This window comes from Chamaea fasciata, unplaced genomic scaffold, assembly GCF_029207755.1.
Source record: "Chamaea fasciata isolate MVZ Bird 193981 ecotype frontalis unplaced genomic scaffold, bChaFas1.0.hap1 SCAF_17, whole genome shotgun sequence".
NCBI classification, from domain to species: domain Eukaryota; kingdom Metazoa; phylum Chordata; class Aves; order Passeriformes; family Sylviidae; genus Chamaea; species Chamaea fasciata.
The window spans coordinates 2,199,609-2,215,379 of NW_027094102.1; the positions used below are offsets into that span (position 1 = coordinate 2,199,609).

The 15,771-nt window shown below is 48.0% G+C and overlaps 1 protein-coding gene across 1 annotated transcript; it reads right to left on the minus strand.

The window, feature by feature from the left end:
* Positions 1-223: 223 nt before the first annotated feature.
* CYP24A1 (cytochrome P450 family 24 subfamily A member 1) lies at positions 224-10,711 on the minus strand. The gene is given in 13 exon segments (XM_066198877.1): positions 224-1,364; positions 3,066-3,177; positions 3,878-4,072; positions 4,485-4,563; positions 4,744-4,910; positions 5,434-5,579; positions 6,904-7,015; positions 7,688-7,779; positions 8,888-8,984; positions 9,649-9,742; positions 10,200-10,390; positions 10,522-10,569; positions 10,571-10,711. Coding segments are annotated over 13 exon segments (1,488 nt in total). The 3' UTR covers positions 224-1,350.
* Positions 10,712-15,771: the final 5,060 nt, after the last annotated feature.

Here is a 15,771-nt window from a genome sequence, read left to right on the forward strand (position 1 = left end):
GAAATTCAAGCTGGTTTCATCCTTCCTCAGAACTTTCTATGGATTTTATCTTGTCCTAATGGCAGAGAAATGTCCCAATCCCATCCCCGGGACCTCCACGCCAGGCAGAAACGAGTTCAGACTGTGCCAAGGATGCAGAAGCCTCTTTTGTAAAGGTGCAAAGACTTTAAAATAAATAATGGAAGACTAATTCTAGAGAGAAAAAAAAATAGAACTCTTTATTTCCTTACAAAACTGCCTAGAAATATTCAGATAACTCACAAATTGTTTGATACATTGTTATGGGGGTACATTTACACGTCTGAGCACAGCAGCGGAGAACAAACAAATGAAAAACAAGAGACAGACCAACAAACACTTAGAAGTTGCATCATTTCAGCATGTAAAAAAAAATAAATTCCGGGTTATATGTGGAGATAAAGCTGTACTTGAAACTGCAAAAGTGTAAAACCAGTGACCTTAACAGCCAAAACTCCAGTATTGCATGCAGGGCAGTGACAGTCTGAACCTTCAGATATTGCGGTCTCCACGAGAAACGGACCCCTTGGAAATGTTCAGGGTCCTCATTTCCTGCGGAATTGGCCTTGGAAGCATGATTTGATTAATCTCCTGTAACTATCCTGTCAGGATCATCATCACCGTTCCACAGAGGCAGAACCCACGGGGTTCCTGTGGCTCCATTTCTGCATCAGCCCTTTCCATGCAATGAAAGGCCACGGAGGTTTTAACGGTAAAAGTGGGGTAAAATGGGCTGTGCAGGAGCTGGAGGGATGGAAATCCGTGGGGAAGAGCAGAGGGTGTGAGAGGCACAAGACTGGAACAGTTCAAACCAAAGGAAATCAATCCTGCCGGGTGCATTTGTCCCTATTTCCCTCCTATCCAGGCAGTGAAGGATGCCAAGGAAATGCATTTCTCTCATTATCCCATTTCTCCAGTCCCGTTTTAGCCTTTTTCCAGACTCCCCAACTCCCTTCTGATGGCAATGGTGATTTGAGAAGCTCTGAGGCACTTTCCTCTCCCCCTCTGAGCTCCCAGGGCCAGTCCAGCTGTGCCTGGCCCCACACTGGAGGCAGCTCCCCCCAAACTGGGCTGTCACACAACCCCCAGGGCTCCTGGTCCTGTCCTGCCCCTCAGCTGCACTAAACCCCGGCGTTTCCACAGCTCCATGAGAGCTCTTGGTCTTTTTCTTTCCTTTTGAGCCCCATTTTCCCAATGAAACAGCCTGGGAGCTTTTCCTGGTGCTGTTCCTGGGGATGTGGTGCTGTTCTTCCCTGGTCCTGGAGCCTCCAGAGCTTTGACTTCCGCAGCTGGTGTCTCTCTTTTAACAGGAGGCAGCAGCAGGGCTGTCTTTTATTTTTTGCAACCTGTATTGAACAAAAAAAAAAAAAAAAAAGAATCTTTATAGTGATTGTGTCAAAGAAAACAAGCACTGAACAAACTTCAGTTAAAGGAGTGAATATTCAGAAGGTTTTTATTTTTTTCCTGGGGTGTTGGCTGGCAAAGAAAAATACCTTCCCCAGTATTGAAATGTCCTTGCTTTCTAATTGGAGGATTTCATTCTAGATCAGACTTGTTTTCTCAAGTTAGGTTGTGGCACAAGTAAGTTGTTTTGTTGGCTCGTTTGTATAAATTTCTGAGAGAGAAAATCTTACATTCAAAATATACAAGTTACAACACTGCATGACCATTTACAGATAGATTTTTCTTTGCCCTTCTGCCTCTAATGAAGTTTTGTCATCTAAACTCTGCAGTGAGCAGTTCCTTCACTAAGGATTCTTCTTTTTAATCTGCAATTTGATGCTCAAGATCAAATGCTCCTTTCCAGGAAATATCTTCTGGGGATGCAGCGGAGAAGTTCTAACAAAGCACTGGCTGTTATTTCCTGCAGCAGTGGCTAGATGTTGATTTCCCTCTTTTTGATCTGCATCATGCAGACTGTTGATGATTTTCATCCTTCCTCAGAACTTTCTATGGATTTTATCTTGTCCTAATGACAGAGAAATGTCCCAATCCCATCCCCGGGACCTCCACGCCAGGCAGAAACGTGTTCAGACTGTGCCAAGGATGCAGAAGCCTCTTTTGTAAAACTGCAAAGACTTAGAAATAAATAATGGAAGACTAATTCTAGAGAAAAAAAAATACAGAACTCTTTATTTCCTTACAAAACTGCCTAGAAATATTCAGATAACTCACAGAAAATATGGGTATAAAATTATCTCTGGGGCCACGAGCTGTGTGAAACACGGGATATTTCCTGCTCAAATACTGAATGGAGACGGGATTTAATTTTTTAAAATAAAGAACCAGGATGGCTCTGGCACTGTGAGAATGAAGAGCAGACAAACCCCTATTCTCTCACACTCCTGTTATAAATATATATTACATGCTTGGCTTTTGGCAAATATTGAAATGAATATTTGTTGTGTTATGTTAGAAAGTTATGTTGTATTAATACAGTGGGTTATAAATGTCTATTATAAAGTTGGTTTCTTGCAAATATTAAGGTGAATGCTATATTTTTATAAAGATACAGTTTTTATTTCTGCTATTAGCAGAACTTGTATGTGGCAGTGAGATAGCTGATATGTAGTTGTGCTCGTAACTGAACTGTTTGGTTGGGATAACATCCAGCAAACACCTGATGGGCGCCCTGCTGCTCACATGCCAGCTGTCAACAGCTGCGGCAGGTGGGGACCAAGGCCCGAGCTGGAGGTGATGATGAAGACACAGCCAAGAAACACGCACGCTCTAGAAAGGTGGATCCAAGGAGGAACCATCCAAAACAGTTCCTGGAATACGGAAACTAGTTTATGGAAAAATATGAATATTCAACAGATTGATTCAATAGAAAGGGTGCTTAAAGAATGTCTCTGAAATGGCAAGGTGTGGGCTTGGCTGCATGCCCAGTCACCCGACCGGCCGTACTCTGCTTTTTCTATCTCCTAATTGTCTTATTTTTGTATTAAGCCTATTTTTTCTTACATTTACCTAGAAAGTGAAACTTGCTTTTCAGGCTCCCATTTGTATAAAAAAGCCCCAAGAAGGAGGCTGCAGTGTGCACAGACCTGCTCGTGGGTGGAAGGCGATGGGCAGCGCCCGGCTGGGGATCAGGGTCCCCGAGTGCAGCGTCTCCACCGGCTCCTGGTCCGTGGCCACCACCCGGTATTTACGGATCAGCTGCAACAGAACATTCTGGATCACGGGCCTTGGATCACAGATCTGACCAGCTGGAGTGGGGAGACCCCTGAGCCTGCCGGGGGAACTTCCAGGGCAGTGTCTCGGGAGAATCTGCCGTAGGATTTGGGGAAGCCTCACAGCTTAGGGTGAGCAAAAATGTGCCCCCCACGGGGCTCTGCAGGGGCGTGTTAATGACCTCAGTTTGCTCTTCCCGTTGGCCCGTGGGCCTTGCCCACCTCTGTTGGCCATAAATGTCCCCAACTCTCGAGGTTTCTCCTCTCCCTGTTTCCCCAGTGGTTGTGGGATCTCTGATGGTCTGCCCCGTGTCCCCTGTAGGTCACTGCCCTCTGCCCTGCCCTCGTACCACCCCTGTGCCCTCAGACCGTTGGTTCCTGAGCCCATCCTTAACCCCACACATTGCTTTCAGCTGGGTCTTCCTGCCCCTAAAACTCTTTGGCATGAATTTTCAAAATAAACTGCGCTGGGACTTTATACAGGAGAGCCTTCCCGTCCTTCTTCCCTGAGCTCTCCGTGGTGTGCAAATGTGGAGGACTGAGCGCCTTCCCTGCGTGCCCGCCCCAAAGGCTTCTCCAGAGGAGATGCTTTTTGGGGAAAGGCGGCGGCAGCCACCACCCACCTCCACTTTGCTACACTGGAGGAGCAAAACTCCCCTCAGAGTTCCCTTTTTTGAGGTGTTTACCCAGCAGAGGGCCAGGTGCAGCTGCAGCTCAGCCACGCGGCGCCCCACGCACATCCTCTTGCCGATGCCGAAGGGGATGTGGGAGAAGGGATGGATGGAGCCCCTCTGCAGCCAGCGCTCGGGCCTGAACTCAGCCCAGCCCCTGAAATACTCCTCGCTGCAGCCCAGGGCGTGGCTGTTGATCATCAGCACCGTCTGCAGCAGAGCAAAGGAGAGAATCGCTCTACAAATCCACCCCGAGCTCCCTAGGGAACTAAAAACAGCAGCTTCCTCAGGAGAGGTCGTGTCATCGCCTAAAAATTCATTGGAATGTGGAAAAGGTTGTGGTTTACTCAGAAATCATGGGAAAATTTTGGGGGGAAAAAAGTTGGAATAGCACATAAAAATTATTGCAGGCAAATATTTCTGGCTAAGTCTAACTCCAGTGCAGGCAGGTGTGGGTTTGTGTTCATGGGAATCCTTGGGGTGAATCCCTCATTCCTCATCCTGGGGCTGGTGCTTCGGCAAAGCCGGTTTGAAATTAAAATATGAGTGACTTCTGTGGTTTACAGGGCAATTAATAAATGGGAAAAATAACCATCCCAATTAATGGAATTAATTGACTTACCCCTTTGGGCAGCACGTAATTCCCCAGAACCATTTCCGTGTCGATGGTGCGACTGGTGAAAGGCACTGATGGGCTGAGCCTGCAGGGAGAGAGAACAACGGGTTAAATTCCCAGCAACTTTCCTTCTCTTCCCTCCCAGATTTCCCCTCAAACAGCGAGATGAACAAAATTCTGCGTGCTGGAAAATTATTTCTCTCCTGTACAAAGAAGCTGGTAAAAAACTTGGTGATGATTTTGCGAGTTTTGGGAATTTTTTTACCTCATGGACTCTTTCAGGCAGGCTTTTAGGTAAGGCATATCCCTCAGGCTCTCAGCGCTCGGGCTCTCCTGGGAAGCCAAAACTCTCTGGATTTCCTGGAAAAGCTTCTGCTGGACGTGGGGATTGCGGGAAAGGTTGTACAGAGCCCACAGCAAACTGTTGGCTGTCTGGAACGGAGCAAAAAGAAAGGTTCAGTCCTCTTTTTGTGGGCACAGAAGGAAGGAGTTGCCCAAAGTTCAGAGCAACGTTCATGGCTGGGCACAGATTTATGGGATTTTGACAGCCTGACTGATTGTGAGCATCCCAGTTGCCCTCCAGAATCAAAAATCCGGGGATTTCAGGTAAAAATCCACCTGCACTGGGGCCACTGAGGCGACTTCAGGATGGACTCACGGCCAGGTGTGCCGGTGGTCAGGTTGTGGAAGGAAAGGGGGAACTGGGATGGTTTGAAACCCTTGGAAAATCAGTTTTACCATCTCCAGCTGGTGATCTGCAGCCAAGGAGGGAATTGGGGGGAATTTAAACCCTTGGAAAATCAGTTTTACCATCTCCAACTGGTGATCTGCAGCCAAGGAGGGAATTGGGGGGAATTTAAACCTTTGGAAAATCAACTTTATCATGTCCTCCCCACGAATCTACAGCCAAGGAGGGAATTGGGGGGAGTTTAAACCCTTGGAAAATCAGTTTTACCGTCTCCACCCCGGCGATCTGCAGCTCTGCGATGGCAGCGTAGAGCTCCTTCCTGGACAGGTGTCCCCCCGAGTAGATGTCACACAGAAAATCCCCCTGGGGGTTGGCTGAGTGCTTCTGCAGCCGGCAGTCGATGGAGTGCTTGGCTGAGGAGCGCAGGATTCATGGAAAAATCACTCAAAGTCCCGTAAAAATAACAGCAAACCCACGTTTCTCACGTAGGGTTTTAAAGAAATGCCAAGTTGGCCTCTGTTTTCAGCAGTGGGTAAATATTGAGGGTATTTATAGTCAATAAAGGATGGTATTTTCGCTTTTCAAACAAAAAAACTCCACCCCGAAATTCGCTTTTCAACAGAGGAGCTCCTGCAAACTCTCGGGAGTTCTACTCTTAAGTGAGGGGAGGAAATCCGTGGCACGTTGTGGGAAATGTTCAGCAAACAGAAATTCACGAGGGTGTAAAATTAATTACCTGGGGTTTTCAAAGGGGAGCGAGGTGTCAAAAAAATCAAAGGGATTTAGCACCCAGAACCCCCGAGGGCAAATGTAAACCTTGGGCTTACCGGGGGAAGGCACAAAGAGATGCCAAATTTCGACATGTTGAGGGGTTTTTTTAAATAAAAATAAACAGATTTTACTTGTGAGTATCCCAGCTGTTAAAACCAGTTCCTGTAAGGAATTATTCATTTTAAGGGAAGGTGTCAAACTGGTTTTTCTGAGCAAAACTGGCTTAGAGTGTCTTTCCGAAAGCCCATAAACCAAGAGGCAATAAGATAAGCGAGTGTGTGGCTGGCAGGAGGAAAAGCCTTGGCACTCAAATACCCCAGGGAAAAATCTCAGTGTCACAACCTCCCAAAAGCTTTCTCAGCCTTTCGTTAATGCCTCTCACTGTTTGCATTAATGACATTTAAAAGTATTAAAAATGCAAACTTAACTTCACACCTGGAGTTTAAATAATTTTTAAACTCGGAAGGCCAACTCATTTTAAATAATCAGAAAATGTCAAAAAAGCCAAACTGCGCCTTATTATTGAAATTACTTCTGGTGTTTAAGATTTACAACTCTGTCGCTGGTCGTTCAGAAAAGCCAGAATTTCTCTTTTTTTTTCCACAAACAGGTTTTTGTTACGTGGTCAGTTCTTGTTTCTCAAGAAAACGACTCTTTGAGGGAAGTCCCTTTTCATTTATACCCTCCCCTTTAAAGAGATTTTTAATTTGCTTCTATGATAGATTATGACACTGCTGGCTTCCAGAACCCTGGGATTCCCCTGGGAATTGGATATTGCCCCACAAGCTGGGTGTTGGTCACTACAAACTGCTCCCATGTGGGAATAAATCCAGGTTTAGGCACAGCAAAGGTGTTTTAATCCGTGCTGAAGGCGGGGATTAACGGCAGCAAGTGTGGTAAAATCAGTTCCAGCAAGGAGAAGACAGAGGTGAAGGGAAAGGAGATAAGTTGGGGTTAAATAATGACCTGTTTTAAATATCTCATCCCATGCTTTGGTGTGGGCTTGCCAGACTTTGGTGTTGAGCCCCTTGTGCAGCTCCACGGGGGTCACCATCATCATCCCGAAGGTGGCCATCATCTGTGGGGGGAAAGAGGTGGGGAAACCTCCCTTTAATCTCTTTTAATCCATCCACGTGCAATCCTTGAACAGTAGGAGGGTGGAAAGTAGGGGGAAACTTTCAGGAAGGCAAAATTCTGGTGGATTTTCCATCCTGGAGAGAGAGGAGGGCTCTCAGTCTACTTATCCAGGTAAAGAAATTGGGGACAGCCAGGAGCTTCCTCAGTAGGGAATAATCCTATTCATTTCAGGCACCTGTTGGGAGTGGGACAAGGCACTTTTTGGCAGGGTCACTCTCTCCCTTGACAACACCACCTGAGGCAGGGCTGGCTGTGTTTGCTGAGTGAAATCAGGCAGGTTTGTACCCCAGACCCCAGGAATGAGTGACCCCAAACCCCGGGGATTTGCATAACCCCACACAAGGACAGCAGGGTCGTGCCCCAGAGAGCAGCAGAGTCCCCAGCCAGGCTGAGAATTGTCCTCCCAGGGTTCCCCTGCTGGCCCCTCAGCCTTTCCCCTGCCAGGATTCCACAAAGGAGGAGGAAGTTCAGGATTAGCTGGGCACGTTTTGGATATCCAGCACAGAAGCCTGAGCTGCTTTTTTCCAGCTGGCTCCTTTAAACTCATTAACAACAGGGGTAAAAAAATAAAAATAAATAAAAATAAATCGCCCCAGGAGAGAGCTTCCCATACCGTTTTTACAGCCTTGATGAAGTTCAGACTTTCCTCCTCTACGTCCTCCTGCAGGAGGCCAAACCTCTTCCCGTAGAGCACCAGACAGATACCTGTTGTTAGGCAATGTTGTAAATAAATTTATAAACAGAAGGGCGTGTGGGATGCATCACTTATCGCCAAGGAACGGCCCGGATGAGCCTTCTGAAAACGTTCCTTGGCACAGACCTGTCAGAGCAGCAGCAGTGAAACAGCTCCTGCTTGCTTGCCTCGGCTGAGGGGCCCTTACAGCAATATTTCTGCACAAATTAGGGTTGCTGGTCCCCTCAGAACTGCAGATTTGGCTCGTTTTCGGTGACTTTACTGAAGAAAATAGTGGTAGGAGGACAGGGCTTGCGGAGCCATCCAGCACAGCGTTCCCTGCTCCTTCCCACAGCCACAAACCACTTGGGAATGCTGGCAGCCTCCCACGCTCCACCCCTTTCCACTTGTCTTTTTTTCCCCTCTTTCTTTTCAAGCTGTCACTTCCTATTTCTCCCTTTCCAAAAGCAGCCACCACCGCTGACAGTGGAAACAAAAAAAACCCAAATAAAATCACTTTGAGGAGCTCAGCCCAGAGGCTGCTGAGAGCAGTCGGGTCTGGCAGAGCTGGTTCAGTCATTACACCCAACTCTCCCTTTTTTTTGGGAATCACTGAGCCACTTTCTGCCCTGTGTCATTGCTGGCGGGTTCCTCAGCGTGCTCTAGAAGGTTTCTGAGGATGAGGCTCAGCCTTGGTAACTCCTTCCAGCGCTTCTCAATCCCAGTGTGAACACTGGAAACGGGATTTTCCAACCTTTGCCTACAGCCAGCGCTCCGTTATTGGGATATTTCATTGATCCTGCACCGCTGATAATGAACAAACACCAGATGGACAAAAAAGCCTGTGTGTGTCATCTGATCCCACTCCAGATAAATGAACCATAATCCCCCCAATTTCCTGATTTCTAAATCACTGGAATGTTTGAATTTTTCTGAGCCGTGCAGGTAGCTAGGCAGAAAATTCTGTTTGTGCTGCTGGATTTTGCACTGACAGTCCCTGGCTGTTCTGCAACTCTCTTTCCACGATATTTTACAGCCGAGAGTTTGGAAATTATCAGCCAGCACATCCATCCCTGTTCATATTTTACTGCAATGCCCTTTAGCAGCAGGTGCACCACGCTCAGGCGAAATCCCACTCACTTTCAAAAGACCATTTGTTGAACTCTGAATAGACATCTTCCATCTGGCCATTGTGGTCACAAAGTTCGTCTATTCTGTGCATAAAGTCCTCCAGGACCTAAATGGTGGAGAGAAGAGAAGAGAAAAGAATAAAAATACGTAATAAAATGACATCAACTAATAAAAATCCGGCGTAATTCAGCATTTCAACGGCCTTTTGAGCAGATAACAATCTCGCCTGAGAGGAATCCTTTTGTTCCTCGTTCTTTGAACGAGATTCAACTTCCCCCTGGGTGAACAAATGTCTGGGTTTGACAGAGCTCCCGTGCTCCGATGAACTCTGCTTCCCTCGCAGGGATGGAATCCTCAGCTCTGGGCCAGCGCTGGGGTTTCACAACTGAGGATTAAGGTGTTTACCACAGATGCTCCTCAAACCCCCTCAGGAGCACAGAGGTTAAGGACGGAGGTGTTCCCTGAGGGGAGGAGCAGAAGGATGAAGGGGTAAAGGCAAAAAACTACTGAATGTGGGAAAAGCTGTTCTCAGGAGCCTGAATCCTTATGGAATAATCCGATTTTTTTCTGCGGAGACACTCTCAGCTCCAGGTTTCTGTGCGGTCCCGGACCCTGGCAATGAGTTTGTATTTGTTATTCCCTCGATCTGGGAGTCTGAACTCGTGGTTTTATCACTGTGGAGTAAATAAAGCCATCCAGACAAACCGGATCTGCTTCCATTCCCCCCGGGCCTCCTGGGGAGAGAGAAAGGATTTCTCAGAGCACGGTACCTCATTGATCGTTGCGTCCAGTTTCACAACTTCCCCGGGCTTCATTAATTTCTTCTGAAAGGCGCTTCTCACCCTCTGCCAGTCCTTCCCCTCCCTGCATTGGAGAGAACCACAGCGAGGTTGGAGAGCGAAAAGCTCAGAGAAGAATGAAAACAGAAAAAAAGAAAAAAGAAAAAAGAAAAAGAAAAACAAAGAAAAGAAACCAACCAAAAAGGAGAAAAAAGTAATCAAACAAACCAACAACAACAGCAAAACAAAACCCCCCTAAAAGCACCAAAAAAAAGACCCCCAAAAGAAACAAAAAACCCCCAAACCGGCAGCGTGTGCAGTACTGATGCTCCATGGCACCGCCGGCACCACCGGGGGATCCTCGGGGCAGGGGGATGATCCCTCGGTTGTCCCCCGGCCGCCCTCGGGGACACAGCCCGGGACCCCCCCGGTCCCCCCGGAGCCGAGCTGGGGGGCTGCCGCCTCCCGCAGCATCCCCCGGGCAGCGCGAACCCCCCGCATCCGCTCCCGCTCCACCCCGGGATGCTGCGGGTACCACTCACAAGATGAGCAGCCCGTAGCCCTCGTCGCGATAGTCGCGATAGGCTTTCCAGGGCTTGATCTCCAGGCGCTGCGGACAGGCGCTCTCGCGGCGGTACAGAGCCTCCAGCAGGCACGGCGCCGCGATGTGCACCGAGTCGAACGCTCCCAGCTTCATGCGGAAAATCTTCCCGAACCTGCGGTGGTACTGAGCCTGGGCAGCGGGGAAAAAACACCCCGCGCTGAGTGCGGGGCGCTCCGCGGCGCGGCATCCTCATCCCGTCACCATCCTCACATCCCATCCTCATCCCATCACCATCACCATCCTCATCCCCGCCGCCTCACCAGCGTTTCGTGCTGCCTCTTGAGCCCTCCCTTCCAGAGCACGTCGGGGCAGGCTGCCCATCAGCGGCCAGCTGGGCGGCCCGGGCAGCGTCTCCGCCGGCCGCAGGGCGCTCAGCGAGGACGCGGCGCGGCCGCAGGTGCGGGCGGGGAGCCGGCGGAGCAGGAGGAGGAGGATGCTGCGGCCGCCCATGGCCGAGGTGCGGGCCCCCGGCCGCGCATAGGTGCATTTATAGCAGCCCGAGGTGCTGGACTTTCATCCGCGCCAATGGCAGCCCTGGGTGGGGTGAGGTGGGGCGGCTGCCCCGGCCCTGCCCGCGGAGCCCGCGGGGCAGGCGGGTCGTGGAAGGGTTCAGGCGGGGCAGGGACGGCACCGCGCCAGCGCCTCCGCCCGCTGCCATCCGCGGATGCGCGGACGGCACCCGCCGGGAGCCGGGGATGGGACCCGCTGCGATCGCGGATCCGACCCGCTGGGATCGGACCCGTTGGGATCCGGGGGCTGGGATCCACTGGGATCGTGGGGATCGGACCCTCTGGGATCGGGGGATGCCCGGCTCCGGTCTCCGGGAGGAAGGGACACAGCGGTGACCACGCCGCAGGAGCGGCTCCGCTCCTTGCCTGGCGTTCGTGCGAGCGCTCTCGTAGCTCCCTCTTCTTTTTTTTTTTTTTTTTTTTAAATTCATGTTTTAGGGTCCGAGCGCCCGCATGAGCGTGCTGGGCTGTGGTGTTCACCCTGCAGAGAGCAGGTGGAAGAGCAGTTTACTTTTCCAACAGCATTTGCACTTTAAAAAGACGGAATTTTAAAAAAAGGAAAAAAAGTGCAGGGAGGTGAAGAACAAGAAGTTGTGGGGTGTGAACTGCCCTTACCCTCCCTGGCTGAGTAACCAGAAAAGGTCATGCGGGCATCATCGGAGATGGCAAAATTCCCTTCACTGTGAGTGTTGTTTGACATTAAATCCTGACAAAAATGAGTGAATCCCAGTCTTTTAATCTGAAACTGCACAGAAATGCTCAGAGAGTGTGAGGCTGAGAGAAGGCAGGAGGGGAGCAAGGACAGGGAAAGGAGGGGAGGGAAGGGGGGAAAGGGGGGAAAGGAGAAGAGAAGAGAAGAGAAGAGAAGAGAAGAGAAGAGAAGAGAAGAGAAGAGAAGAGAAGAGAAGAGAAGAGAAGAGAAGAGAAGAGAAGAGAAGAGAAGAGAAGAGAAGAGAAGAGAAGAGAAGAGAAGAGAAGAGAAGAGAAGAGAAGAGAAGAGAAGAGAAGAGAAGAGAAGAGAAGAGAAGAGAAGAGAAGAGAAGAGAGAAATTGGATCCTTCTGCAAGACAGAGCTACCTGTAATCCAGAGGATTTATTTCCAGGAAAGACAGTTTGGCTGCAATGGGGATCTAATTTTCTTGCACCCCACGCTGCCTCTTCTCTTCTTTCCCACGTGCCTTTTGTGACTCAGCCCTAATCCCTTTTATCTGAGGGTTTGACAGAGGCAGAGCGTGCAGACAATGGGTGTGCTGGACAGAGCACAAGCAGGAGATGGGTTTGACACATAAAGCACACGTTTCAAAGTCAAACTAATAACAATTGAAAGACCAAGTCAGCGGTGATCAGCAGAGAGAAAACGTACAAAAGAAAAGAAAACGTACACCGCAGATTTTTTCTGGGGGTTTTGTACATCCTCCCCAGGTGATTTTCTGCAATGGGATCACCTTCTGTGGGCCACAAGGTCAGAGCACTTCCCAGGCACGTTTAAAGTTTAAGTTGGTTCAAAGGTTTGTAATTTTTTTGGTGGGGGGAACACCACAAGTTGACGCTGTGTGATTTGTTTGCATTGAAGCTACTGAAACACACCTCGCTGTCCTTGCAGGCAGTTCAGGCTCCATTCAGTGAAAAGTCCTGAGAAACCAGGCAAGAAGAGACAATTTGTGCTCTCTGCCTATTTAAGGAATGAAAATGAACTCATTTGAAGGGTCACAGCTTCGTGCCTGTGAAACGCTGTCTTTGAAGAGTCTGGAACAGGCAAGTCAAGGCTAAACTGGGCACAGGTCAATTTTTCCATGTTCTTCACAGCTCCGGGGAGGAAACCACCCTGTTAATATGAAATCTTCTCTCTCCGGAGCTGTTTTTAAATGACAGGATGGAAATGGTTGTGTCTCACTCTGCCCTGGCAGGGCAGTTGGTGTGCTGGGAGCTCAATCAAATCATTCCTCAATTCCTGCTCAAGCTCAATCAAATCATTCCTCAATTCCTGCTCAGCTGCAAGTCCAAGGCTGTCTGCAGCCTCCCCTTCTTCCCTCCTTCTTGAGAGATCCCAAACCCAAGCTTTAATTTGAGTTTGGGACCTTTAGAGCACAACAAGGGTTATCTCAAGAGAAAAGCAAGACCACTTCAGTGTTCTCGAGCTGAATTTTGGGTCTATCCCTCCACTGAGGCACCTGGAGCTGTGAAGGTGTCACCAATGTCCATCCACAAGCCTTCCCAATGTTTTCCAACATAACAGCAAATGACAGCTGTGAGTGAAAAATGAAAAAACCCCTTCTCACTTCTCCACCATGGCAAGGAGGATTTTAAGGTCAAAGACCAGGAGAGAGCTGAAGATCTAAACTAAAGAGCTGATTGTTCTGTGCTTCTCTTTTGCTCTTGGTTTGATTTCTGCTCTCTTGGGTGTCAGGAGAGAATATTCCTTGGAAAACCACTTGCCAGTGGGGTGCTTCTGTGGAAGATCTGCTATGCAGCCACATGCAGCTGGCTCTGATTTTTTTCGCCACTAAATATTTACTTAGACCAAGTTTTAGAGGTGTTTTCTGAGCTGATTCAATTTCCAGTCCTACCTTTTGGGAAACAGTTGTAACGTATTTGAATAAAGCTTGGAAATCTCATCAAACTCAGAGCTCCTCCCCCGGATTTAAGGGACTGAGGTGTGCTTGGGAAGCTCATTAAAAAAAAATCTGAACTTCCAGATCAAAACCTTGGAGCTTGTGCGAAGTGACCTGAGTGATTTTCATGGAGTTCACTTCAAACAGATCAAATATCACCCAAATAACTCCTCAGTGGGAAGCAGCTTTATGCTGGGAGTGGATTTTCATCCTTAACGCCTGTAACTCCAGGAGGTTTGCTCCGTGCCAAATTACACAACTCCTGTCTCCTGACCTCTGCTCGTTCTCCTGGTTGGGAAAAGATTTTTTGCTAATTTTGGTTTAAATATATTTTTTTTTGTGAAATCTCTGAGTTTTCTAAATCGGTACAAAAGGGAGAATGAGAAGATTAACAGGGAAGGTGTTTCACAATGCGGGGAAGGCAAAGTGAACTTGCCAACCCTGGTTGTTATTGCAGGGTTTGCTCGTGGTTGTTCATGCCCTTTTAATTCTGTGTTAATTCTCTTAATTCCCTTTCCAGCTGAGGATCTTCCAGTTTTGTAAATACTGATGGGAAAGTACAGTGATTCCCATTCTCCAGAAGAGAAACTGAAATGGCTCTGAAAACTGAGACCTCCAAATTATTCACGCTCGTCCGTGAAATGAAAGCAAAAGAAACCTTTATTCTGTTTTTACTCAAATCCAGGTTTTTAACACTAAACTCCTCTTCTTATCTCACGTTCTGGATGATTCCTCCTCTCCAAGATGACAGTAGCAGTGTGAAGACAAAGAAACTGAGGAAACTGAGCCTGAGGCAATCCTGAGAGAGGGATCCAGACAAACAGAGGGGCAGATGAAAACCCAAATTCCACCAGCCCAGGAATCTTCCAGCTGCCCATGACCTGCGTGGAGATAAAGCCATAAACATTGCCACACTCCACTACTGAAGGAGCCCCTCAATCAGTGCATGGCTCGAGAAAATGAAGAAGTTTCTTGACTCAGATCAGGCAAAGATTGCTTAAAAAATATGAATTGGACCATCTTTTTTTGTGAATAAGCATTTATGACTTTCTTTAGAGGAGCAAGCAATGCCTCATGCACTGCATCCTCTACAGAGGAGCTTACAGGGAGAAAATGAAAAGAAAATGAAAAGAAATGAAAAGAAAATTAAAAGAAATCGAGGTCCAGGACAAGATGCTCTGACAGTCAGCTTGGAAATACTCAGAACTCGGCAGGTTTTGCATTTTTTTTTCCCCCTAAAAATTAGAATCACCCTCTGGGCTGTTACAGTTTCTTGTCTCTTTTAGCAATATTGCCCTGCCTGGGCAGGGCAGGGAGGTGAAGGATTTGTGCAATAGTTGCTGTCCCAGGCTGAATATTTCTGTTTGAACAGGAGAAGCTTTTGTCACCTTCCACTCAGAGCTGTGGAAGGCACATTTATTGAGTTTTAAAAGCAGCAGCATTTAGGAATCCCTGGAAGTGTCCCAGGCTGGGTTGGAAGGGTTTGGAACAACCTGGGATGGTGGAAGGTGTCCCTGCCCATGGTGGGAGGTGAAATAAAATGATTTTTGGAGTCCCTTTCAACTCAAACCACTCTGTGATTCCATGAACATGTAAAATCTTGGTGATTTTTTTTTTCCCCCATGGGGAGATTCCTCCTGATTTAACGCTTCTTACAGAAAAACTGTACCAAAGAACAAGAATTCACATTCTTTATGTGTAATTAGTTACACATTTACCTTTCTGTCATGACATTTCCATGCCTTACCCACGTGTGGTTGACACCCAGAGCAGCACTTTTGAAACATTCTGAGTATTTCCAGTTGCAGTGGCATTAACGACTGCACCATGTAAGTGACCCAAACCTCTTTGCCAAAAGCGAGGCAAGCTCTGAAATGCAGCAGATGTGGAGCATCAACACTTGAAATCTGAAATAAAAATTCTATGTCTAAAACAAGGTTTAGAAACTGAAGGTTTTGCTTGTTGTTTAGTTTTAATTGCCTGCAAAAACAGCATTTGCCCGAGTCCTTGGAGGAATTTGCTGCAGCTAGTCCTGCAGACCCCTGGATCTCACTGGAGCTGATGCCGTTTACTGGATTTGTTGCTGAAGTGTTCGCACAGATCACTCTCCATCTGCTGGATGTGTCTGTGCTGAGGTGAAACTGACCCTGGAGCAGGGCTGGGAAAGCGAATTCCTGTCACTCGCTCAGGGTTTGAGGGCTCTGTTCTGAGGTGCTGCTGGTCACTTTGCCAAAGAAAAGGAAATAATGTTGGTTCCGAGCACCTGCTTACATTCATCTCACAAAAATAAACGTTTCTTGCTCCTGTGCTGGCATATTGCAAAGTCTCCACTGTGTGGATACAGAATTTCATATTATTTTTACATTGTACTGTGTCATCTTTCCAGAGT